Source organism: Puma concolor, chromosome C1 (genome assembly GCF_028749965.1).
Source record: "Puma concolor isolate L17-30 chromosome C1, mPumCon1.1.hap2, whole genome shotgun sequence".
In the NCBI taxonomy this organism is placed as follows: Eukaryota; Metazoa; Chordata; class Mammalia; order Carnivora; family Felidae; genus Puma; species Puma concolor.
This window is the reverse complement of record NC_141674.1, coordinates 178,998,544-179,025,249: the sequence shown is the minus strand read 5'-3', so window position 1 is coordinate 179,025,249 and position 26,706 is coordinate 178,998,544. Positions and strand designations below refer to the sequence as shown.

Genomic DNA, 26,706 nt, shown 5'->3' with positions numbered 1-26,706 from the left:
ACTCAGCTTTCTTAAGTATTCTTCCTAGCAAATGACTTAAAAGGTGAAAAGGCAGACAGGCAACTCCTTGACTTATACAGGAATTAAAGAGTGCACTCCTTAAAGAATGCAAATCCTACAATTAGACCTTGTTTCTACAGCCATAATTTTTCTTCACTTCATAGTCACAAGGAAGAAGTATAGCTTTTTACTTATTTCAAGTAATTTTTTGAAACTCAAACCCACAAACATCTTCAACAAAGTTCTCTTCAAGGTGACATTTATTTTTTTCAGACTAAAATAGTGCCCTTCCAACCCTTGTTACTTTTCCCTACATAGCGCCTCATAAAAAAATTGAATTCAATGTGGTAGTCATTTCCTGAGTGAGTTGATTTTGAAGTAGGCAGACTTCTTTGTAAACAGTAAAGCCTGAAAAGAAGAAGCTAAAACTCAGAAACTAAAGTTCAGGATCTAATTTATGCTTTCAGTGAACTTCATCTAAAAATTATTAAGTAGCATGCAGTTCGTTAATTACAGGTCACCACAGATATAGCCATGACTAAATAGATACCCGTGGTTTAATATAAGTATCAGGCAGCAAAAAATGTTATGGTGTATGCTTCAAATGGCCACTAAACTAAAGCTCACTGGTTACTGTAACCTGAAAAAAATTTTAATGGAAGAAATCACAAATAAAATCAGAGGTGTTGAGGAATCCCTCAAATATACTTTCAATCTTGATTTTAAGTGAACTGTAAATACATTCACTTTTACACATTAAAAGGAAATGCATTAAAGAATGACAAAATTTGTCACCTATTTCACGGACGTTCTTTCACTTTGAAATTATACCTGCCAAACACTGTCTCAACTTCATTATCAAGTACTGTTCTATAGACCAATTCAATGTTTGCTGCAATGCATAAGCATTTAATCTTGAGATTCAATTCTCACAGCATACAATGTAATGATTCTATGCCCCTCACTTTCCATTTAATAAATATGAACTACCATGGCACCTGGGTAGCTCAGGTCATGATCCCAGGGTCATGGGATAGAGCCCTGTGTCGGGCTCTGCGCGGAGTGTGGAGACTGCTTAAAGATTTTCTCTCTCTCCTCCTCTGCCTCCCTCCCCTGCTCACTCTCTAAAAAATTAAAAATTAAAATATTTAAAAAAATGACCTACCAAAAGTCATACTATCTGAAGCCAGTATAAAAATGTTTCCTTTCACTTTTAATACATTTTTAATTATGCATATTTAATCCAAAATATATTTTTAAATGCCATGACTTCACGTAGATGAGCAAACATTCAATTACTTCATCATGGGTATGCAGTTTTTGACAAATACTACCAAACCACCTTCCAAAATAGCTGAACTAATTTATACTTCCACTAGCAATGTAAGAGTTCCTATTCCCCACACCCTCCGCATCACTTGATTTAATTTAACATCTGCCAATCTGATAGGGAAAAAATGATCTCATTGTTTTAATGGAATACTGTATCCTGTATTGTCAATATTGTACCCTATATGAATTACTCTTTTACTAAAGAGTATACATGTGCTGATATTTTCCAAGCCTAGTCCCTCTCGGTTGTATCATTTTCCCTCCTAACTAAATAATAAAATGCCTAAACAAAAGGTAACAAAAATGTCCCTCATCCCAACCTGGCAACTCTTTTCAGGGACTCTTCACTATAGGATACACACAAGCTTCATAGAAATGAAGCATGGCATGCTTGATGGAGAAGAAACAGTGAGGTAAAATGTCCATGCTGGGCAAGCATTCGGCATAAAGGTTGATCAAGAATATTGAATGCTACAGCATGGTTTGTGATTTTGATATAATGCTCATTCCAGTCTGTATTGGTATTTTAGAAAGACAGTGGTAGTTTGAAATTAAAACTCTATAAACAATCTCAAAAGACTGAAATGAGACAAAAGAATGGATATGGGGGTACAGACTTTTAATTTGGGTCATCAAATACATGGACATAAACGTGAGAAGAGTTTGGATGAGAGATGAAATATTATCATGAGAGGCAAAGTTGAGAGAAGGCACATGCTGTGGAGAAGGCAGACAAGTGGGAAAGAAGCAAAGACCTTAGCCTCAGGGTTTACTCAGTGAGCAAACCCAAAAAGTGCCAGGAAAGCAAAGAGGACAATTTAAAAAATAAAGACAGCCAAGTGGATTTTCAAAATGATAAAATGATAGCAACAAAATTAAGTAAGTGCACTACAGGGAAAACTAAGCAAAAATCATATTTTATATAGGGTATTTAAGACAGTAGTAAAATCTTAAGTTAAACCAGGAATCTAAACCAGACTGAAGTTGGTTGAAGGAGATGGCACAGCCTAGGATGACACTGGTTCAAAGAATTTGACTATGGAAAAAAGGTAAGTAGGTAACTTGCTTATATTCCACCTCTTTCCAAAATATAATATAGTAAGGTTAATAAAATATAGTCAGACCAAGGAAAGGAGGAAAAGCAAACATGTTAGCCATGTTAATTAATAAAATTGCTATGGTTAAGTATTAAATTCTCTAAGCTTACTAGTAAGTAGGCCAAAAAGACAAACAGTACAAATCAAATAGAAGTACAATAATTTTTCAAGGGAAATTTTTTCTGGAAACTAAAAAAACAAAAAGAAATTTCTCATGTATGAGCCTAAAATTCAAAGGCTAATGTCCTTGTCATGTTTTACAACATGAAGATGAAGCAATTTTATTATTTAATAAACACATATACTATTTTAACACATACCAAATTATTGTCCTAAGCCTTTTACAAAATGTTAACTCATTTAATTTCACATGGTTATTTCTTTTAATAATCTTCCATAAAACCTGGCAGAGTCGTGAGTGCTGGCATTCCAGGTGGCTTGCTGACTGAGGGATGAACTAAATTTTGGAAGCTGAGCATTAGAAAGGATAACAGGATCAACTGGAAGCTTACCTCCCAGAATGAGAGAAATGTTTATTACACAAAGGCAAAATGGAAGGAGTCAAAAGAGGAAAACTACATTTGGAAACCAGATCATTCAGGAAATATAATCTTTAAAAAGATTAAAAATGTCTTAACAATCTTGAGGCCAGTGCTCTTCAAGTGTATATATGAATTCAAGACAGCTGGGGTTCACTCTTGAAATCCTTGATTCAAAGCTCTCAGGATTATCATATATAGTACTTGGATTGCTCCTGAGCCAGTCTAGCTATTATTTCAAACTTCAGTGGCAGAAAAAGAAACTCCTTTGAACTAAGGTAAACAAGATTGTCTTATTGGCCATTCAAATTCCCAGGTCAGCTGAGCAAATGTTCTTGAAGGATTCCCTCCCTAGACTGATTTTCTTTGGTGGTTGGGGTACAGTACAGGACCTTTTTTTATGTATCGTTGTCAGTAAGTATTAACCAAAATAGTGTTTTCAAAGTTACTGCTAGGAGACGATTTCTTATTTGGAAGGAAATGAAGCTAGAAAGTTCTTATAAGCTTAAATTTCCTATCTGACAAGAAGGAGAAAAAAGGACACTAGTGCCACTGAAAAGACACAAACTGGAAGACATTTTCAATAGAAAACAATTCCCATCCCATAGCCTTCAAGGACAACTTTTAAATGCTAGCAATTGCACTTTGTAATTCTGTAACCCTGGGCTCAGGTATTTAAACTAGTTTCATGCCTGGTAAACCAGATGATAAGGTACAAGTGAGTACCAGATGAGATTAAGCATACACATTCTAGACCCTAAAAAACATGAGAGATAGAAATTTAACAAAAGTCTAGCTTTTCAGACCTTGAAGGGATTTAAATCATCTAACTAAAGATGTTAAATGACCTACCTATATGCTCCTAAGACTTTGTGACACAAAACCATTATCACAGAATACCACAAATTTTGCCCATCATTAAAATAACATTTTTCAGTCTGGGAAAACTTAAGCTTGGAATGTTTTAGGAAGGTGCCAACTTCAATTACAGGAAACATTAAGCAGACCTGTGATTCAGTATAAAAATCACACCACACTTTCAGTTTGACTTAAGGTGATGTGAAGCTGAAGACAGTAATGTGAGTGACAGGGTGGCAAAACGGGTCACATAATGTCAGTACAATGTCAGCAAAAAGGTAGAGTATAAAGAAAGCATACAGGTTATATTTTTACCCATATTCGGAAAACAAAGTTGGGGTCCATTTATATTTATACAAAATAACCAAGAAATTGCTTCCCATTTGTTAAGAAAAACCAATTTCGTTTTAAGTCAAAAGTGCTGTGTGGCATAGATGACTTAACATTCTATCAGTATTTAAATCACAAAAACTACATAACTCGGATTTTTCCTAGTGTTTTACCAGCCACATTTCATCTTGGCTATTTTGGTTATTTTAAAAAATTCGCCCATCTCATGGAAGACATTAGACAGGCCAAAGCTGGTCCCCAGTGCAAACAGGTAGTCTTGTACTGCGTGCCCCTTCTCGGCCACATGACTCTCTTCCTCCTTAATCTCCTTTCGAAAACATTATTTCCGGTGCCCCAGATGGCTCGACACCACGCCTGAAAGCCACTCCAGAAATATTAAAAATATTCTGCCACGTTAGGCTTCTAAAGAGATGGTGGCAGAGCGATCGAAGGAGGGCAGGCTTAGAGAGAAAGAAACCTGAGCCTGAAAAATGACGAGTCAGGAAGGCGCAGTGTATGCTAAACACCCGACTCCTAAATGTCACTCGGTGGAGATGTTCGTGTGGCATCACCCACGGAGAGCTGGGCAGGCGGCCAGGAGCTGCAGCCGGGAGCCGGGGAGCAGAGCACGCGGCGCGGGCCAGGCAGCCGCAGCCCCAAAGGACGGGCCCGGGGGGGGGGGGGGGGGCGGAATGGCCCAGGCCGGCCGCTCCGGCCCCTCCGCGGCTCCTCCCGGGCGGCCCGCGCCAGGGGCGGGGAAGGGAAGTGGGGGCCAAGCGGAGGGGCGCCGACGGGGAAGGCGCGGGCGGGGCCGGACCTAATCACATGGCGCAGACTGCGCAGGCCGCCCGGCATCTCTTTCTTTCTCTTTCTCGAACCTCCGCTCCCATCCCGCCCCACCGCAGGCCCCTCCCGGGCCCGATTCCGGGCCCCACGCGGGGGAGGCCTCTTCCGCCTAGCGGAGACACTCACTTTTCGCCCGAGGCCACCAGCTCCTTGCCCTCACTGTTGCCGAACGCATCCGTCTCCCCGGGGCCGTCCTTGGGGCTGGGAGCCGATGGGGCCGCGGGCGGCGACGCCCCAGACTGCTGCTGCTGCGTGCCCCCCTTGCCCAGCTCCTGCAGGATCTCCGAAGGGGAGCTAGACAGTCCCCGCGCGAGGGGCCCCGCCGGCCGGCCGCCCCCGCCCCACCACGGGTAAAGCCGCGCGGCGGCCGCTGCGCCCGCGGCCCCCTGTCCCCCGCCTCGGGGACGCCGGCACAGTGTGACGAGGGGCTGTGCCCGCCTCAGAGCTGCGCAGGAAGCGGCGGGAGGCCGCAGGAGCAGGTCCCGCAGCATCGCCGAGCCTCGCAGTCGCATCATGCCGCCGGGTCTGTCAGCGCCCGCTAGACTAGGGAGGATGCTCGGGGCGTGGGCGGCCGCTCTCCTCTGGGAACGCAGTCTCCGGTGGGACACCGAGAGGGCAGAAGTGGATAGGAGCAGCGACGTGGGTGTGGTTTGGACTCCGGTTCCCGCAGCCTCCGCTGCTGCTCAGGAGGCTGCCCGCCGCCGCTTCACCTCACGCCGCCGAGGATTCCGCACTGAGGCTGAAGCGCAGGGGAGGGCCAGAGACATTCCGCGCTCACCCTCTCGGGGGCGGGAGGACGCCCGCGTCCTCCCTCCTTCCCCTGCTACGATTGGCTCAGATTCTCGACCTCTCTCCTGATTGGTGACTGGAGCAGTCAAATTTCTCTCCGCGCAGGGTGCGCGGAGAGCCGGGGTGGAGATTGGCAGGGGGCGGGGAGAGGAACCGAACTGACGTGTGAGGCGTGGGAGCCAGGAGGGGCTCTAGCTTAGCCGCTTCCCTCTCGCTTCGCCAACCGCGAGGCTGCCCTAGTTGGAAACTGGGGAGTCAGGGGTCTCGTCACTTACGAAGCGGATTGGCTCCTGGACTCTGGGGCCTCGAACTGTCGGGGAGACTGACCGGCAAGAGCCCCTGCAGCCGAGTGGCCAGGAGCCAGTCGGATTGGCCGGAGCTGGCGTCTGGCCGAGCCGTCGGAGCTTGGCTGGTCCAAGCTTGCAGCTGGCCCGGGCTATCCGGTGAGGACGTGAGGAGACACCTCTGAGGGCCGCGGTCCAGGAAAGGCAGCCCCAGACGAGCCTCGTCTCTCTCCCAAATGTTACATTTACTTGAAACTTTCCATAGTTGGCCACTCCCCAGATGTGAAGTGTTTTGGAAAAAATGAGCAAAATCCTTTCAGCTATGCGACTTAGCCATTTGGAAGGTTGGAGATCGGGGGAGGGCGAAGAGCGAGAGAAATTCCAGAATACGACTGCTTTCCTTTTTAAAAATTATTTTTTTAATGTACACTGGTATCTCAAAAATATTTTTGAACAGCAAGGATTCCCTTGACACTAGTTTGCTGGAAAGCATAATTGTAGATACTTTTGTATTTTAAAAGCTGCTTCATCATTTTAAAATAGAAGCATCTGACTGCTGGTTCTCTAAATCGTTTCAGCCTAGTATCTGTTGTTTATCCTATTTGGTCTGTGGGAAAAGAGCCAAGGATCTGATAAACTCTTGAGTTTTTCTCTGATCCTACCTATGCACTTCACGACAAAAGGTTTTTAGACTGTTTCTTGAAACAATTAGGTTTAAATGCATAGATCCACAAAAGTTAATGGGGATGATTTTTATGAACCAGGAAGGGTGTGCGTCAGGTACATTAACTAGGTGCATTAGTAATCTAATGAATCTAAAAATATTGCACTAGATTAATAGGAAATCTGTACCCTACAGGCTATTGTGACCTTTGGCATGTCAGAGTCTTGCTCATGTTTAAATTTTTTCTATCTGCTCTTTAACCGGAAGAACCTGGAAAAGGCTATCATGTGTAAATCGGTTAAGTATCGCCTTAAAAAAAAAAAGTTCAGACAATTGCAAATTATTTAGAGGGCTTTTATTACTACTTAACATTACCTGTCACTAAAATTTGAAGAGTCAAAGTAATAATATACAGTATTCAGGAAAAGGAACATCAACTTTTGGAGTAGAGGTAACGAATATCAGCCCTGCCTAACCTTTCCAGTGACTTGTCAATGACATAAACCTGAATATTGTGTGACCTCTTAGATATAACTGGTTATCAGTTTTGACTGTTTCCTTTCTCTCCACTTCCAAGCTATTGACATCCAGTTCTTATTTTCCTCCTAGCTTTTCTCTTAGCTTCTCTAATTTTCCTATGAAAATTCTTTGTAAATTTCTTTCATTTTTTAAAGGCTTAAATGCTTTATAGTATACTTAACAAGTATGGAAAGCAAACCTAGTAATATATTATTTTCTAGAGTTTCTGCTTCCATGCATGAGCTAGTAAAAATGGACACGTTAGTCCTAACATTTAGAAGGACTTAGAGTCTGATGCAATTTAACCCTTTCTTTGTGAAAACCATGAAAAAGTTATAGACAGCAAATTAAAAGTACTATAAATAGAATTAAAGTTTGAGTCATTCATACTTTAATTTGATTCCTTTCTTCATCATATATAATATTTTTTAATCTTCAGTTAATGTTTCTTTAATCAAATACAACTGACCTACCATGAATTGGAGTTAATTACTATTTCCATTAGATTAATTATTTACTTGTTAAATTATATCATCATGTAAAACAAAATCTGTCCCTATAAAAACATTTTATACACATACAACAGTCCACTAAAATAACTACAAATAGATAATCTCCAGATTAATAGGTGGCTGGATTGTCAGAGCTACTCTTAGACTCCTCTTTGCTAGTAGATAAGTGCGGCTATCCCACAAAAGGTTGTAGTCCCGTAGCCATTAAGCAGATATGAACCATCCAAAGGAAAAATTGGAATTTATGCATTTTGTTTCTGTTCTAACTAGAAGAACAATCTAACTAGAGTTCCTGTGTTCTTTTGAAGATTAAAAAAGGCTAATGTTTCAAGATCATAATGTAACATATGTATAAGTTCCAGATTTTGCCTTTCACCAGAACCAAAAGGTTATTATTTGTTGACCTAAAGCTAAGTGGAAAGTAATTCTCCTTTGCCTAATAGCTTAAAAGAATTGACTCACTATTTTGTTTGTTTGAATTTTGTTAAGAGAATAGAGTAAGATTCAGGAAACCTCTAAACAGCTTCTGCTACTACTTCCCTTTCTTCTGTTTGTTTCCTGCTTTAACTGGCCAGCTTCCTAGTCTTGCTGATAAACCCTGTCAAACATGACTTACTATTCCAAAGTTGAATTTAGATATGTATTAAAGTTATTATGGATCCCTCATGTATAAAATGGGGATAATATTAGTATCTTATCTCACAGGGTTGTGAGGATTAAATGAATATATATATATATATATATATATATATATATATATATATATATAGCACTGAGAACAATGCCAGTAGCATTCTATAAGTGTTAGCTATAAATATTATTATTCCATAAGTGAATAAATTTTGTTGCACATGATTGTCACATTTGTTATTAAAAAGCCAAACAGAGTTCTTTTAAACCATCTAATTGTAAAATATCATTTAAGAAGACGCTGGCTCCCCAAAATGAGATCATTTGCTTTATTTTTAGAAAATAAACCAATAATTTCCAAGGTATCTTTGGACTGCTGCAAAGACAGTAAGATTAAGTAAAGCTGGATTCAGTGCCCATGGTACCAGCTGTTTACAAATAACTTTTAAAAAGTAATACAGAAGGAAGAATTACTAGATTGAAAAGAAAAGATTGCCTGAATGTGCATGTCATATATAATTAAATCTAAAAATCTATTATTTGCCACCTATGTATGTTAAGCCTCTCTTCCTTGTGACATCACACAAAAATGGTGAAATTTTCATGAGACCTGAAGAGACTACTTATATGGTATCATCCTAAATAACAACCATATAAAATTCTTTTTGTGGGCCCCCTGATGGCTGGAACTGGAGTGGGGTGGTAATCAGTTACTTTCCTTCATTCAGAGGAAAATTATATCAGCTTATAAGTTAATATTGGTTACACTTAGATCACAATTTTATGCATGGGTTCTCTAGATATTTACTTATTTTTGAAAGTAATTTTAACTCTTCTTTTTTGTAGTGTGATAGAAAATATTAAATTGGACTAAACCCCATGTCAGAGATAAGACAGTCTTGCTTGTATAATTAGGAAAACCTAAAAAAAAAAAAAAAAAAAAGATTTTATAAACATTGCAAAAGTCAATCAAAAGGATACCTCCTTGAGAATGAAAACAACCTCTAGGTAAATTGAATTACTGTTCCCAAATATTTATGTCCCTTCTAATGGGAGGACTTTACCTCCCTACTTTTTTTTTTTTTTTTCAACATTTATTTATTTTTGGGACAGAGAGAGACAGAGCATGAACGGGGGAGGGGCAGAGAGAGAGGGAGACACAGAATCCGAAACAGGCTCCAGGCTCTGAGCCGTCAGCCCAGAGCCCGACGCGGGGCTCGAACTCACGGACCGCGAGATCGTGACCTGGCTGAAGTCGGACGCTTAACCGACTGCGCCACCCAGGCGCCCCTACCTCCCTACTTTTAACAGCAGGCTTGGCCCTTTGCCTTGATTTGTTCAGTGAAATATTAAAGGAAGTGATGTTTGCTACATAGTTCTGACATCTCTCTTTTCCTTGTATGACAAGAATGGCATGTCCCAAAGATGGGATGCCCCTTTCACCTGGGTCCCAGAATAATGGAACAAACTTGAAGATGACTGTGATTGACAAAGAATATGAAGAGAAAGAATCCTTCCTGTAAGTAATTTCAATTTAGGAATTATTACTATACAATACTTAAGTTAGGTTGACTGGTATATCATCTAACTTCAATGAAGATGACTAGGCCGCCATGAGACTAAATATGGACTACAGAGAGAATTTGAGACCTCTAAAAGATAGGCATTAACCTCCAGAGCAGTTGAAACTGACTATCGCTGAGGGGACAGTCAGAATAGCCATTCTCTTTCAGGGACAATCAAAACCAAAGTTCAGGTAGAAAATATTTGAGTGATATTTTAATATGTCATTTATATTTGGATTTAATTAGGGAAAATTAGTGGTTTAAAGTGTGAGCTTCATATCCATTATACTATATTGGTTTTATGCTATGAAACCTAACGCTGCTTCAGTATCTGAAATTTGTCACATTTTTCTAAGCTCCAAAAAAGAAAAATGAGCCTGGATTTTTAATGCTCACCCAATGGTAAAGTCATATTACTAATCCAGAAACCAATTACTGAACTTCACTGAAATTATGGAATTAAATTCAAAATTCAGACATTTTTAAAAACAGTCATCATCCACAGTAATGTATTTTGATGTTCTGGGGCAAAGAGGAATCAGTATTTATCCTCTGTATAGCATGAATTCCTTCAAATCTGTCTATACTTTTTAAGCATCTGACATTTATAGTTAGTATGTGATTCCCTCTGTCCAATTATGTCACAAGAAGCAACGCAACTCCAGAAAAGAAAGTTTGATTCATGATTGAGCTGCTTCTCACAGTAACAATACCATGTGGTATGTTCTGAGGCACAGCTTCATTCATATGCACCCCCAAGAGTACAACAAACTGATGTATTTAAAAAAAATCTCTGTAGGGTGCCTGGGTGGCTCAGTCGTTTAAGCATCCGACTCTTGATTTCAGCTCAGGTCATGATCTCACAGTTGGTGAGTTCAAGCCCCACATCAGTACCTGCACTGACAGTGTGGAGCCTGCTTCAGATTCTTTCTCTCCCTCTCTCTCTGCCCCTCTCCCACTCATGCGCACTCTCTCTCTTTCAAAATAAATAAACTTAAAAAAAGTCTCTGTAGAAACAGCCTAAATGTTTATCAGTAGGAGAATGAATTAAAATAATGTGATATTTGCATATAGCAGAGTACTGTACATTAAAATTAATACAGTATCATGTATTAAAGTGGGTAAGTCTCAAAAATAATATTGAGAAAAGGCAAGTGTCAGCTGAATATGTGTATTATACCATGATTATAAAATTGTATGACATGCAAAACAATACATTGTTTATAGACTTATGGATACATGGTTTAAGAGTTTCAAATATGCATAAGATTAATAATCATCAAATTCATTGCAGTGGCTGTTATTTTTGGGTGTTTATAATGAGAAATAGGATTGAAGAGATGTATACAGATAACTTCAACTATATCTGTAATGATTGATTTTTTAAAAAATAATTTTTAAAGTTGAAGCAAATATGGTACCTTAGTAGTTGATGCACAGGTGTTTGTTATATTCTCTTTCTTTTTCTATGTTTGAAATATTTCATAATTAAAGAAAAGCCTTATTATAATGTTGAAAGCTGTTTCTTTTCTCTAACAATTATAAGTGTAGAAGATACTACAAATCCAATTTTCACTTTTTTTATAAAGTTTTATTTTGAGAGAGAGAGCGCCAGCAGGGGAGGGGCAGAAAGAGGGAGAGAGAGAGAGAGAGAGAGAGAGAAATCCAAGTCGGCTCCATTCTGCCAGCACAGAACCAGACGCGGGGCCTGAACTCACAAACCGTGAGATCGTGACATGAGCCAAAATCCAGAGTCAGACACTTAACCTATTGAGCCATCGAGGCACCCCCAATTTTCACTTTTTAATGGTTCCTTTTAAACTTTATTTAATTTTGTTTAACCAATGATGGGTGATACAACTAGGAAGTGATAGAGCTACTTTGTAAATACACTTCAAGAGTATAACCAACAGACAGTATCCTTGAACTGAAGCTTTGCAAAGGTAAGAATGACTAATATTTGACTGAAAATCTTATAGAAAAAAAATATTTGTTTCTTGGCTATCAAGCATAAATATGAAAGCAATTCTTTCATTGATAAAATATGAATAAAAATACATTCTTACTTCCTTTGAAGGTAAAGAAGCTATTTATCTTTGTAACAATTCTATTGGGGACAGATGTCAAACGCTAAGTTTTATGGTTATGAAAATTATAAGTTAATAAAGTCACTCAATTTGTACAATGGAATTGGCAAAGACACACTCTCCAGCTAGATGTGGCTCTTGCCTTCTATTCTTTTGAACCATTGGACAAATGCCTGTAAGAGACATGTTCATTACATGTCTCTTACATTACAAAATGCCACAAAGCTCTTAAAAATCTTTGGGAATTATTTCCCCAATGAAAGGCTCAGTGGGTAACTTGAGTAAAGCAGGCCAGGTTATTACATATTAGGGAATGATGAGGCTCCAGTAAATTAGAATTGGAATGCTCTGTCCAAAGGGGATGTAACTAATGTACTCCAGCCAGCTTTAGATAAGTGGAATGCAGGCACAATTAGCTAGACTTTTGGATTCTTTAAGATAATACAGAAGTATGATTTTTAAAAATAAATAAAATCTTCTGACTTATACAAGTGAGCAGCTCATTCAATTTTTTTTAACACCACACTAGTCAAACAAAACATCTGCAATGATAATGTGGCCTATTGGCTGCCATGTTTCCAACTCTGTCCTGAGCAATCAGATGATGATAGCAGTGTAAGTTTCTTTAAGCTTTATTCCACAGCACATGTTCTACCCCACATGATTAGTCCTAGCCAGCCATGGAAATTCTATTCCCCTTGAAACTGCTGTAGCTATCTTGCTATGAAAGAGAGGAGCTACCCTTAAGACAAACCCAACACACCTAGGCCAAGAGAGTGGAGAGCTAGAAGGACTCTGGAATCCCCATGATATTCTTGAGCTACTGCTTATATTCATGATCAACCAGTTCTGATGCCTGTCCTCCTTTGTTATATATGATACATTTCCTTATTATTTAAATCAGTTTGAATCTAGGTTTCCGTTAAGACATCCTGATTGATTCAATATCACACTATAGAAGATTCTTTGTGTGTGTCTTTCTCTTTTCCTTGAATTAAAATTTATCACATTCCCTTTTTCATTTTTTTAACCCTACTAAATTATGTATCTGTGCTTAACCTATTTGCATATTGTTTGAGGGCCACATATGATAAATAGCCTTGCATGATTTAAAGGCATGGAATTGGAGATACAATGAGCATTAAGAAGCTTACCCCCGTTTGGACTCTGAATCACTTTTATAACTCCAGATTTGCTTCCTTTCTCTTCCAACAAAAAAATATTGAGCCATATTAAGACAACCAGCTTTTTCTGCTGCTAAACTAGACTTCTATACTTGTGCCTGATTCATTAGTGTTTGAACTTTAACTTGATATCCTCCTTACTTGCCAAAAGGATCGATTTTCCCTCACCTAACCAACTTTTCTCCTTGGAGTCATGCTTACCCGATTCTTACCATCTTATATGGTAAGATGGTATGTCTTAAACCCCTTTCCCTACCCATCAAAATTCCACTGACCCTACAAGGTCTCCATCTTATGTACATTGGTGCTCTCCAATTTTTTTTTTTTTTTTTTAAATTTTTTTTTTCAACGTTTTTTATTTATTTTTGGGACAGAGAGAGACAGAGCATGAACGGGGAGGGACAGAGAGAGAGGGAGACACAGAATCGGAAACAGGCTCCAGGCTCCGAGCCATCAGCCCAGAGCCTGACGCGGGGCTCGAACTCACGGACCGCGAGATCGTGACCTGGCTGAAGTCGGACGCTTAACCGACTGCGCCACCCAGGCGCCCCGGTGCTCTCCAATTTTTTATATAACCACACATTTACCCTCATAACAGTTGTTACCCTCATAACATCCATTTGAGATTGGCAGGTAGGTACAATCTTAGTCTGCAAATGAGAACATTGATACAGAAATGTTAATCTGTTCAACATTTCAGTGAATTGCCGTAAAAGTAGCACACATTTCTTGATGCTGTGGCTTTTACCCCTACCATTACCCCCTTACTATTCTCATCTGACTATCTCTTGTCTTTTCTAAAACTTAGCTCAAATGTCATCTCCTTTGGGAAGCCATCGCCAACCTCCCTAGGCAGAGTTAAAGGGTTCTTTCTCTCCAGATCAGGACTTACTTGGTAATATCTTCATTTATTGCATTACTCTAATTATTTATGTGCAGATATCTCCCGACTAGACAGGAGGATGTAGATCTTTTAGCTTTCAACATCTCCATCATCATTTTAAATAATATCATTTTCAGTAATTCAATTGAGCCTTAATGAATGTAACGGGAGTTTATTAACAAGAAAATAAAGGAAATATATTAGAAAAATGAACATCTCACAATTTTATTTGAATCGTGAGTAAATTCCTTCTCTATTATTTCGCAAAGAAGAAGTATTAAAAATTAAAACTGCAAAGCAGCACTCTCAACAATAGCCAAATTATGGAAAGAGCCTAAATGTCCATCAACTGATGAATGGATAAAGAAATTGTGGTTTATATACACAATGGAGTACTACGTGACAATGAGAAAGAATGAAATATGGCCCTTTGTAGCAACGTGGATGGAACTGGAGAGTGTTATGCTAAGTGAAATAAGCCATACAGAGAAAGACAGTTACCATATGGTTTCACTCTTATGTGGATCCTGAGAAAATTAACAGAAACCCATGGGGTAGGGGAAGGAAAAAAAAAAGAGGTTAGAGTGGAAGAGAGCCAAAGCATAAGAGACTGTTAAAAACTGAGAACAAACTGAGGGTTGATGGGGGGTGGGAGGGAGGGGAGGGTGGGTGATGGGTATTGAGGAGGGCACCTTTTGGGATGAGCACTGGGTGTTGTATGGAAACCAATTTGACAATAAATTTCACATATTGAAAAAAAATTAAAACTGCAAAAGGACTTTATGGACACCTTTTTTTAGTGACTATCTACTTGCACCAACCACCATGATGGGAAGTAAGATTATGTAGATGAGTAAGGAAAACATGGTCTTTTGAGGAGGTAGATGAAACTCAGATAAACATAAATTCCTTATTAAAATATATTAGTCTAGGAGTGCCTAGGTGGCTCAGTCTGTTAAGCATCCAACTCTTGATTTCAGCTCAGGTGATGATCTCATGGTTCATGAGATCAAGCTCCATGTCAGGCTCTGCACTGACATCATGGAGCCTGCTTGGGATTCTTTATTTCTCTCCCTCTGCCCCTCCCCGGATTGCTCTCACATGTGCATGCTCTTAATTAATTAATATTAAAATATATATATATATGTATGTCTAGATACTGTAAACATCACATATATGTGTATATTCAATGGATAAAGATGATCTAGAAATGAATTCTATCAGGGAGATTATGGAATATTCTAGAAAAGAAGTGGCATTTACTAGGTAGAAATCCAGGTGTATAAGGCTGACAAAAGCATTCTTTCAAGAACAAAAAAGAATTAAGTTAAATGGTAGGTTTAGGAAATTACAAGTAATCTGAAGTGATATTAGCACTCTCTACTAAATATTTTCAGTGTTCAACTGTTTTGGATCGCACATCTTAAAGTTGGAGTGCTCCCTAAAGGTTGGATGTATCCATGCAACTTGCTGTGGCTGGGGAAATACTATAAGCTTAAAAAGCCAATGCATTATTTTCTACTCTCTCTTTCCCTATGTCACTATAACTGTTCATGCTTAAAATTGGTAGTTTCTCTGTCTACCTTGGTCTCTGAGGTCAGAGAAAGAAACTTTGTCATTTTAAGCTTCTGTGATTTGAGGGCTATTTTTACCACAAGAAAACATTGTCGTAATTGATCCATCTAGTATGAAAGGAAGGTGGGAGAAAGAACATTAGATAATAGAGAAGCCAATCATAATTGGCTGCACATATAAAGGTCAGCCTATAGAATGACCATTTACCCAAAAGTGTGTGCCCAAAATATTTGAATCTGTGAATTCAAATAAGCATATTTTACGCTTTTTCAGTTGGATGCCATTTCTGACTGGCAGTTCATATTTCCACAATTAACTTCCAAAGTTAAGAAATATAATTTGAATCAAGGCAAAAAAAAAAAAAAAAAGGATGTCTTCATAATCCATCCCTTATTTAATCTTACAGTTGCGTAGTCACTGACCTATGTGTTCCAGCTGGAGAAAAAGAAAACATCCAGAATCATCTACAGACTTGATATATATTAGATACACTTGTATTGAGCACCAGATGCTATTATATTTCTACTGAAAGAGGTGTGACACAAATGCTTATAACTTGGGGAGGGACAGGCTTACAGTTTAATTCTAGCAGGGTGTATTGTTTTCACACAGTACCGCCTTCATGGATTTTACCTCCTGGCTAACGTTGTGTGTGTGTATGTGTATATATAGGTAGCTTTTATTAGGTAGCTTTTATTATTTTTTTTTAATTTAAGTCCAAGTTAGTTAACATGTAGTGTAATAATGATTTCAGGAATATAATTTAGTGATTCATCACTTACTTATAACACCCAGTACTCATCTGAACAAGTGCCCTCCTTAATGCCCATCACCCATTAAGCCCACCCCCCACCCAAAACCCCTTCAGCAACACTCAGTTCTGTGTATTTAAGAATCTCTTGTGGTTTGTCTCCCTCTTTGTTTTTATCTTATTTTTGCTTCCCTTCCCCTGTGTTCACCTGTTTTGTTTCTCAAATTCCACATATGAGTGAATTCATTTGATATTTGTTTTTGTCTGACTTATTTCCCTTAGCATAATACACTCTAGTTCCATCCATGTTGTTGCAAATGGCAAGATTTCATTCTTTTTGATTGCCAAATAATATTCCATTGTATATATCTACCACCTCTTCTTTATCCATTCATCAGTTGATGGACATTTGGGCTCTTTCCATCATTGCTTACATTTTAATAGAGGTTTCTAGAAATAATATCGTAACTCAAGAGAGTGAAATAATATCGTAATTCAAGACAGTGACTGATAAAGTGATAACATCTCATGATAGGCAAAGACAGGAACACATTTATGTTGTAATTAGCACATGAGCTTTGCTAACATCATACCTGAGAGAAGAAACTAAGAGGAAAGTGTATACTATATAGGTAAGTTTATGTAGGCAAAGGAGGAAATGAGATGGGAAAAGGTCTAGACATAAAGCATTATCTTATGTTGTAAGTGTGGAAGGCCAAGGGCCCATGTATAGGTTGGGATACGTATCTTAAGATACCAGCAAGACTGCGGGTGCCTGGGTGTCTCAGTCAGTCAAGCATCTGACTTTGGTTCAGGTCTTTGTGAGTTCAAGCCCCACTTCAGGTAGGCTCATGCCCTGTTTCAGGTGAGCACAAGCCCCACCTCGGATGAGCCTCACTTCTTTCTCTCTTTCCCTCTCTCTCTCTCTCTCTCTCTCTCTGCCCCTCACTCACTTGCACCCTCTCTCGCTCTCTCTCAAAAAAAAAAAAAAAAAAAAAAAGATATCAGCAAGGCTGGGAGGAATACCAAAGAAAGAAGAGAGAAGTGAGGATGGGGAACAAAGGTGGACATTCTGGAGATAAACTTAGTCTCCATCATAATTGCAGTTTGCTCTCAATAATTTATGACATGGGCCAAGGGAAGTGACTTCAGTGTGTATATTTGCTAGTATCTGCCCAAATGTTGGGAGGAAAATCCAGTCCTTGTACAGTAAGAGATCCAGTAAATAAATGTTAAGTCCAATTCTGAGGACTGAATTTATGTTTATATATTAAAAAGTTTAATAATATATGTATATCTCTAACGGCTTTCTGAACTGAGACTGAGGAGACTGGAATAGCTCCAGCTTGCCCATTACCCTGCTGATTGGCCTGGATAAATCCCTTGACCTGTCACTGCCTCAGTTCCTTCGTCTATTAAATGGAAGCTTGGCCTAAGTGACCTCAAGGGTGCCATGTGGATCTGAACTGTGATTCTGAGCATGTGATTCTGGTTACACGCAGTTGTGACTTTTATCTAGAGATTATTAGACACTTACTGATGGGTCTTATGTCTATTTGTTTCCAACAGGTACCGTAATAATTGCAGGTGACACATTATAAATACCAAACAAGGTTAAACAATGTTTTAAGTTTAGTGACTAGACAAAAGCTATAAACAGCCTAGCACATGGCAGTTTTGTAAGAGCAAAAGGGCACACACACTTTTAGGTTAATAAGCAAAGATACTGTTAAGGGGTGGTATGAGAGGGCAGAAAGGGATACCCAGCTAAGAACTTCAGGACCTGGGTGAGAAGTTGTCCCAGATGTGGAACAGTGTCTCTGTAACGTGCTTGGTACAACTTCAGTCTTGGTGGGGTTTCCCCCAGTGGTAAGCATCATCAGAATGTAAAGGCAACCATGTTCAAGGGTAAGTCATGCATTGTGCAGGCAGCTGGCACTCACACTGATGGCAGGGGCCTCTGTAGTCACTTAGCATGCACGTACTCACTGTTAGTAGAAGCAGCTGTTGGCTCTGAAGGGCCCTGGCAGTCAGACTCCTCCAGCAGTCTCCAGGACAGTATTTAGGTACAAGCCTTAGTGTGTGCTTTCAGAGAATCATTAGCAAAAAGAGATAACCACAAATAAATAAAAAGCAGGTGGACTGGTACAAATGGTGTTGCAGAGTAGGGTTTTTTGTTTTGTTTTGTTTTGTTTTGTTTTTGTACTTTTTAAGATGATGGGATATCTAGGCTCCCCTTAGCTCTAAATAATAAAACTCTTTCGCTCCTAGCAACCACTTCCTGGAAAACAACCTGACAAAAAGGTCCAAACAGTGAAAAGAGGTCTTTTGCACATTTAACAATGATAAGAAAGGTTTTTAAGAGCAAAATCCTATAATAGCTTTAATCATACATGGCTGTATCTACTATCTCTTGGATGAGCAGCTGGGGTCAGGAACTTCCTTGCTGCAAAAACACATATAAACCCTTTTGGGATCACTGCATTCTGGATATGACCATCACCTACTGACAGAATTTTATGACAAAACAATCATTGAGATTTTATTGGTATGTCCCATGCATTAACTGCACAATAATAAAACAAATTGTATACATTTTTTTTTCTTCTCCTAGTGTTATGCTGGGCAGTTTATATAACCTCAGAGGGCATCAGTTCCCCCATTTTGGGGGGCTGTTGTGAGAATTAAACGAGGAATACATATGTATTGCTCAGGGACCGGACCATTGCAATTAGCTTCTGTCCCTTGCAATTCATTTCTATCAAGAAGCTCAAGTGATCTTAAACTGTAAAATCAGATCATGTTACTCTCCAGCTTAAAACCCTTAATGGCTCCCCATTACACTTAGGATAAAATTAACAATTTGTAACCTGCCCAGTAAGGCTCCTCGGCTCTACCTGAATTGTGGCTTCATCTTCAGCCAGTCTCTCATTGAGGTTTATGCTTTGGCCACAATTGCCCTCTTTTGGGTCTTCAAACAGGCCTGACCTATCTCATGTCTCCTGCATAGTAGTAGCACAAAGGAGATTTGGGGTGCTGTATCTCTTATAATATATATCAAGCCCATCTTTCCTTTGATATCCACAATTGATATTTTATAAATCTTATGTAAAATGCTATGTGAAAATAGCTTCTAGCCCATCATTCGAATTGCTGCCTCTAAGGCCCTTCTATATTGTGATTTGAAAACTGTCACTGCGGGGCGCCTGGGTGGCGCAGTCGGTTAAGCGTCCGACTTCAGCCAGGTCACGATCTCGCGGTCCGTGAGTTCGAGCCCCGCGTCAGGCTCTGGGCTGATGGCTCAGAGCCTGGAGCCTGTTTCCGATTCTGTGTCTCCCTCTCTCTCTGCCCCTCCCCCGTTCATGCTCTGTCTCTCTCTGTCCCAAAAATAAATAAACGTTAAAAAAAAATTTAAAAAAAAAAAAAAAACTGTCACTGCTTCTGCACATGCTGTTCCCTCTGCCTGAAACCCTCACCTTTTCTCTTTATTACTGATGAAATCTTACTCTTCAGGTCTCAGCTTAAATGTCACCTCCTCACATATGTTTCCTTGCTAAGAACTCTCATGGCACCCTGTTCTTTTCTTTCAAGCAAATGAAAATGTATGACTATTTCTCCCCTACCAGACTATAGGTTTCTAAGGGCAGAATAGTGTGGGTACTTCTCTCATGGCCAGAGTCTGGCATGGAGAAAGCATACAGGAAATACTTGCTGCTGGAGTTCAAGATTTACTAACCAATAAAGTCCACCAGAAGATATAGTGAAAGACCCACCCCCACCCCGACTACCGCCCATGGACAACTGGATAACATTACTCTAGCCAACTGATGTCAAATTTTGGGGGTCTTCCTTGAGCCACATGCAGGAACTAAGAAAAAGAAAATGCCTCCATCAAGGACCTGGCCTCTTCCTACTTCCTCTTTAATTCACTTCCTTTCTTTCACCCTGTTCACTGATTTCAACATTCACAAATGTTCTGGAGCAAAATTAAACTTTATGTAGAAAGAGGGATTTGAGAAAAAGGAAGTGCAGGGGCCACTAACTATGAAAAGAGATAAACCACAAGTACTGCCTCAAGGCACTTCTCCTGAGCTCTCAGCAGAAATGTCCCTACCAGGTACGTCGTTGAACCTTGTTTCTAGTCTGTGTCACATTACTTTGGATCATTTACCAATGGGCTAAGCCACTTACTTTGGTTTCCTGAGTTGTGCTTCTGCATAGGTCTCTGAAAGGAAGTACTAATACCCTTTGCTGTTTGGATTCTAGATTTAGACCCAGTTGCCTTTTAGTCATAACAACACACTTTGTAGCCCACAGCCTCTTCTGATAACTTAGAAAGTTTTTACCAGGAAGCCCTGTCCTCCTTCCCGTCCTTCCATGACAATTTATGAAATGTCCCTAAGTGCCAAGCACTGTGCTAGGTATCATCCCTTCTGCGTTATCTGGCCTTTGTAGTCTGTCTAGATTGTCTGTCTAGATTGTCTGATCTAGAAGTTTCTTGTCTGCTTTGAGTCTTCCTTCCTATCTGGCTTTGATTTTCCTTCAAGATTCCTCTCTCTATCCTGGTTTTACATCATCCCTTACACTATCCCTGTTTGGAAACCCCTAATGTGGAAGGCAGCTCATAGGGAATTTCTTGAAGAGATTCCAGGTTGATGTTTAAATGTATATTACCATTTAATAGCCAGACCTGAGGCTGCCTCTGAGTGAGAACCGGAGGCCCTCCCTCTAGTGTATGAGAACACGGTGGCATTTGCTTTGTCAGGGCCCTCTGTCTTCAAATTTACATAGAATTTCTATTCTTTCATTAGCTGAGGTTGCCACAAGGTCAGGTCTTTTTCTCCAGGATTTTATGGTGTGTCTTGCATACTGAATAAAATCAACAGAGTAAGAACAGTCATGGTGCCAACTGTCTATTTTTACGGTGTCTTCCTCATTTCCATTATTTTCTCCCCTCACTCCAACTTTCTATGGTAGTTTCCCCCTCCACATTAAAAACAGCTTTCTGGAAACAATCATTGAAATCCTTTATATGTAATAGAGTGAATTTAAGAAATCATCTTCCAGGTATATATCTTTAAGTTTTATCTTTACAGAGTATGAGGTTTTGGCAGTCCTCCTTGGCACCAAAACCCCTTCTAAAGAATTTCATACAAAAGTGCCCTTGTCTCTTCTAAAGTCGTATCACAGAAGGTCTGTCTGCCCCACCCGTAAGTGAGCCCTGCTGTGTCCTGATGTTCCAGACCATCCCCTTCAGGATGTAAGGCTTACCTCAATTCTCTGGGCATTTTCCTCTTCTGCTCCTATTCACAGAAACTACCCCCCACTTCAGTCCTAATCTTGTAAAACAAGCAAACTGTGCCCAGAAGGCATGAACGGGGAGGGACCATAGACTGTGGACTGTGGTTTTATTTATTTACTAAAGAATAAGCCCAGGAAGTTCCCAAAGCGTCTACACACATATTTTCTACATTTTAGCATAACCCTTCATTTTGCAGGAGCTTCAGTAGGGAGAAAAAGATGCCAAGAAATCTCTCCGAACTGAGCTTAAATTCCATGGATTCAGATGTATTATATATAATCCAAAAAATGCAGAATCATAGAATCAGAGAGATAGGAAGGGAGCGATTTGAGAAATCTGGCCTACTCCCCCATCTGTTTGTTAATCCCCTCTATAACATTCCTCAAAACTGGCCATCCAGCCACAATTTTAAGAAAAAATTTTTTAAAGAAATGACCCCAATTCTAAAACCCAGAGAATGCTCTGTAGACAGCCTGCATCAGAATCACCAGGATGTTGCTAAAGGGTCCTCAGTTCTACCCTAGATGGACAGAGTCCTAGGGTCTGACGGTGTATTCCAGCAATCTGCACCCTTAGGTATTTCTTATGCAGACTAGAGTCTGGGACCCTGCATTCTGACAGATCTGCCAAGGCAGATTTACCAGGGCCAGAGAGGTCTTTTTTGTGGCTTGAGTGGAACAGTCTATGCCTACAGGCATTTTCAGAGGAATGTGGTAAAACAGCTGCTACAAATCTACCCCCAACATTCCCCCCCCCCAACACACTTAAAGAAGCCAAAAGCATTATGAATGTGGCAGATGCGCATAATTTTCTACTTTCTGATGAAGATGAAGAAAAGGAGCTAGCCATTCCCTGGACCAGGGAGAGGGAGGCAGAACAGAAAATTAATACTACATCTAGTACTGGTGAAATATGTTCCAGGCCCTGTGGCAGCATGTCTAGGCAACCACACTAAGGGAAAATGTTTGAATATTAATGACAATCAGAGAAACTGATTTATTAGGACACATAAGTAACTGCTTCTAGGCTGTGTGGAGCATATCATGCTCAGTTTGTTCAAAAGAATAAAAACATAGAGGTGGAAAGGTAGATTATAAGACTCAATTTGAAAAGGAAAACAGTGAAAAGGAATGTAGGCACAATTCAAGCTCCAATAAAAGGAGCCTTAGTAATTTAACCATTTCAACCCAAACAGCATATTTTTAGAATGAGGAGCTCTGCACAAGTCTCCCTTTGGAGGAGGCTTATGTTGAACATTCCATAAAACCACGGAGGCTCAGAGCTCAGTACACAAGAGTCGGCTGTGTTGAAAATGCGAGAGCCAGAAATGACACATACCTAGCAGATGACCAAAAACTGACCAAAAACTAGCTGAGGGAGAACAGAGAAACCCATTCTTCTTTCTTCAGAGAGGAAAAAGTATCAAACTACACCTCTTTTAACCTCCTCTTCCCTCCCTCCCTCCCCCCCGCCCCAAGAGAAAGATCACTGGACTGGGGATTGAAAAACCTAAATCCTGACCCTGGCTCTGCCATTACCTGGATGATTTTAACCACCAAACTTAATATTCCTGACTCTCGATTATTCACCTATACGTAATAGGGTCTCTTGGCTGAGACTGAAATTTAAAATTTGTGAACTTTTTTGTGTGTTTTTGGGTCTCTACAAGTAAATATTCATTCATATTTAATGTAAACTGTTTTTTCCTTTTGGGGGGGAAAAAACCCTGAGTGGTTTCTTTTAATGACACAAATATAAGGCATTAAGCATTCCGGTTTGGTAAGGGAAATGGCCAATTGTGTAGCTTTGGTCTAGATTTCTATCTCCAGGCTCCCTGTGTGAGTGCGTGTATGTATATGTGTGTTTACTTGTATGTCAGTAGTAGGGAAAGAAAACATTTTGCTTGGAAGTCTATAAACAGGATAGGAAACACACAGAAAACTGCTGCTTTTTCTTCCTGTTGAGATAAGTTTTTGCTTAAAGGTGATAAAGATGGGAAGAAATTCTGTGAGAGACAAGAGGTGCTAATTCTACAGTGAAAGACAGGAGGTCTTGGAGGCCAATGGATGCGGAGGGGGGCTTCCTCCCACCTCTCATGGCTTTGCTGGGTAAAGGAAGAATTAGGGGTGAGTGGGTCATGGGTCACGGACTGCTTAACAGTCCTTAGCAGAGGTGGCAGCAGGTTTCTTTAGGAAGCTTTAGTTGCGGTGGACGTTGGCAAGAGGTAACCCGAGTAGAAGAACGGCTTGATTTGTCTCTACATGTGAGGTGCCCCTTCGGTGACTCTCAGAAGTAACAGGGAGAAGCTTTCCAAGTTGCTGGGGGTGGTGTGGGCTGTCAGAACTGCACTGGGGCATTTGAGGTAAGTGTGGTATAGGCACAGCAAAACTGTTCATTATACAATGGTGGGCTCACTGTGCAGAGCTCCCTGAAGGCAAATTGGACCTGGGGACAGAATTGTTCGACATCCAGATGTGATAGTTTTGCTCATCTTCCGTGACTTGCTTGCCTCTGGGAATTGGAGAGCCAACATATAAATCCTATTATTCTATCATTGTGTGATTAGCAACATCTCTAAATTCAAGTAATTACTCCTCTCTCCTTAAATTTTACTAGCTGCTGCCTTATAACTTTCTCTGTTTCAGCCCTTTTAATAGTGAATGGAATGACCTGTTTACATGACCCTCTTCCTCACCAGAGGGCAGAGGCTTATCTTATGAAATCTATCTCCTACCACAGTGGCTCACTCACAACAGGCACTCAATAAATAGACCCAAGCCTTGGAGACCTGGATTTGCATTTTGGTGCCACGTAATCCCAAGCCAATGACTGACCTAAGATTCAGCTTCTTTATCTGAAAATGTTGGCAATAATGCCTGTGCCATGAAATTGGTTTAATAATTAAATGAAATAGTGGTATCATTGCCAGGTACACAGTAAACGCATAGAGATGAGAGTTGTTATTAGCCGTCAGAAGTTGTTGTATTGAAAGTGGTTCAGGGAGAGAATCATCAAGGGCTGTGCCTGTTACACTAGAAAAAAATGAGTAAATGTTTTTCAACTCCTCTGCTCTTATGAGGGCCTTCTGTGTGCTAGGAACTGTGCCCAGTCACTAGAGATGGAGTGGGATTAACATGGCCCCTGCATTCCTGGAACTCAGAGCAGAGTGACCATTTTCCTAAGTTGGCATCTGACCAACACATAGACCATTAGTGAAGAAATATAATTGGCTTTCTTATCAACATAACCAATAGTTTAACCACCCATATAGCACCACATCAGCATCATTTTGTACCAACTGTACAAATATTTATAATAGAAACCCATCTCTGGGCACCTGGGTGGCTCAGTCGGTAAGGTGTCTGACTCTCGGTTTTGGCTCAGGTTGTGATCTCATGGTTTCATGGGTTTGAGCCCTGCATCGGGCTCTGTGCTGACAGTGTGGAGCCTGCTTGGGATTCTCTCTCTCTCTCCCTTTCTCTCTGACCCTCTCCCACTCATGCTGTCTCTGCATCTCTCAAAGTAAATAAATAAACCTAAAAAAAAATTTTATTTAAAAAAAATTTTTTTAATGTATCTTTATTTTCAAGAGAGAGAGAGAGAGAGACAGAGAGCAAGCAGGGAAGGGGCAGAGAGAGAGAGACACAGAATCCAAAGCCGGCTCCAGGCTCTGAGCCTTCAGCACAGGGCCTGACACGGGGCTTGAAACCCACAAACCGTGAGATCATGACTTGAGCCAATGTCAGACACATAACGACTGAGCCACCCGGGCGCCCCTAATTTTTTTTTTAAACAGAAGCCCATCTTAACCCTTACTTTGGGGATAACCATTAGCATTGCAAGAACACATTCATATTTTCAAAAGTCATGTTCCCTACCTGCCATCCTCTTAAAGTTACCACAGACTTTTAAACAAATTATTTCAAAATTTATTTCCCACATAATTTTCTTTTATTTTTATTTATTTATTTATTTTTATTTTTTTTTCCAACGTTTATTTATTTTGGGGACAGAGAGAGACAGAGCATGAACGGGGGAGGGGCAGAGAGAGAGGGAGACACAGAATCGGAAACAGGCTCCAGGCTCTGAGCCATCAGCCCAGAGCCTGATGCGGGGCTCGAACTCACGGACCGCGAGATCGTGACCTGGCTGAAGTCGGACGCTTAACCGACTGCGCCACCCAGGCGCCCCTTATTTATTTTTTAAAAATGTATTTATTTTGAGAGAGAGAGAAGAGAGAGCACAAGCGGGGTAGGGGCAGAGAGAGAGAGAGAGAGAAAGGGAGAGAGAGACAGAATCCCAAGCAAGCTTAATACTGCCTGCTCGGAGCTCAACGTGGGCCTCAAACTCATGAACCACAAGATCATGACCTGAGCCAAAACCAAGAGTCGGATGCTTAACCAACTGAGCCACCCAGACACCCCCACATAATTTTATTTTAAATAAATTGTTTTAAAATTTATTTTAACATAATTTTGTCAGTCATGTTCTTTGAGCATTATTTAATACAACAGCACTATTATCATTCATGAGCCCTTTATACATATATCTTATCTAAAAGAAAACAAAAGGACTTTACTCCCCCAATGAAACTCTTTATGGTCCCTGAAACTTTGATCTACTCACCATAAACTAGAAATGCATTTTGCTTTGATGTTACATAGTTCTTATTTTTACCTTTATCTTTAAGCCATTTAATCATAAGACTATGAAAAAATTAATAAAATTAATACAAATTGACTTACTGAAAATTGTGTCAAGTGAACAATTTTTTAAAAAATCAATGTTTTAGTGTGTTACCACAGCATTTGAGACATGGGACTTCTGTCCCCATTTTTCCTTATGTACTGATTCTTTAAAAAATGATCTTTGAGGGGCACCTGAGTGGCTCAGTCAGTTAAGCATCTGACCTTGGCTCAAGTCATGATCTCGTGGTCAATGAGTTCAAGTCTAGTGTCA

General features: G+C 40.1%; 2 protein-coding genes across 11 annotated transcripts in view; one reads left to right on the top strand and one right to left on the bottom strand.

Moving 5' to 3' along the window:
- The window catches only part of GLS (glutaminase), an 83,537-nt gene extending 78,020 nt beyond the window's left edge, over positions 1-5,517 (bottom strand). For all 8 annotated transcript variants that reach the window (XM_086719147.1, XM_086719148.1, XM_086719149.1 and 5 more), the window contains exon 1: positions 5,129-5,517. In XM_086719147.1, the coding sequence (XP_086575273.1) occupies positions 5,129-5,517 (389 nt within the window). The remainder of the gene's footprint in view (positions 1-5,128) is intronic.
- Positions 5,518-5,733: 216 nt separating this feature from the next.
- Positions 5,734-26,706, top strand: part of LOC112866546 (serine protease 58-like) — a 138,119-nt gene continuing 117,146 nt past the window's right edge. For 2 of the 3 annotated variants that reach the window (XM_086719163.1, XM_086719161.1), the window contains exon 1: positions 9,698-9,919. In XM_086719163.1, coding sequence (XP_086575289.1) covers positions 9,801-9,919 — 119 coding nt within the window. In that variant the 5' untranslated portion in view covers positions 9,698-9,800. Of the gene's footprint in view, positions 6,235-9,697; positions 9,920-26,706 lie in introns of those variants that run through there. The other variant, XM_086719162.1, reaches the window with a different exon arrangement.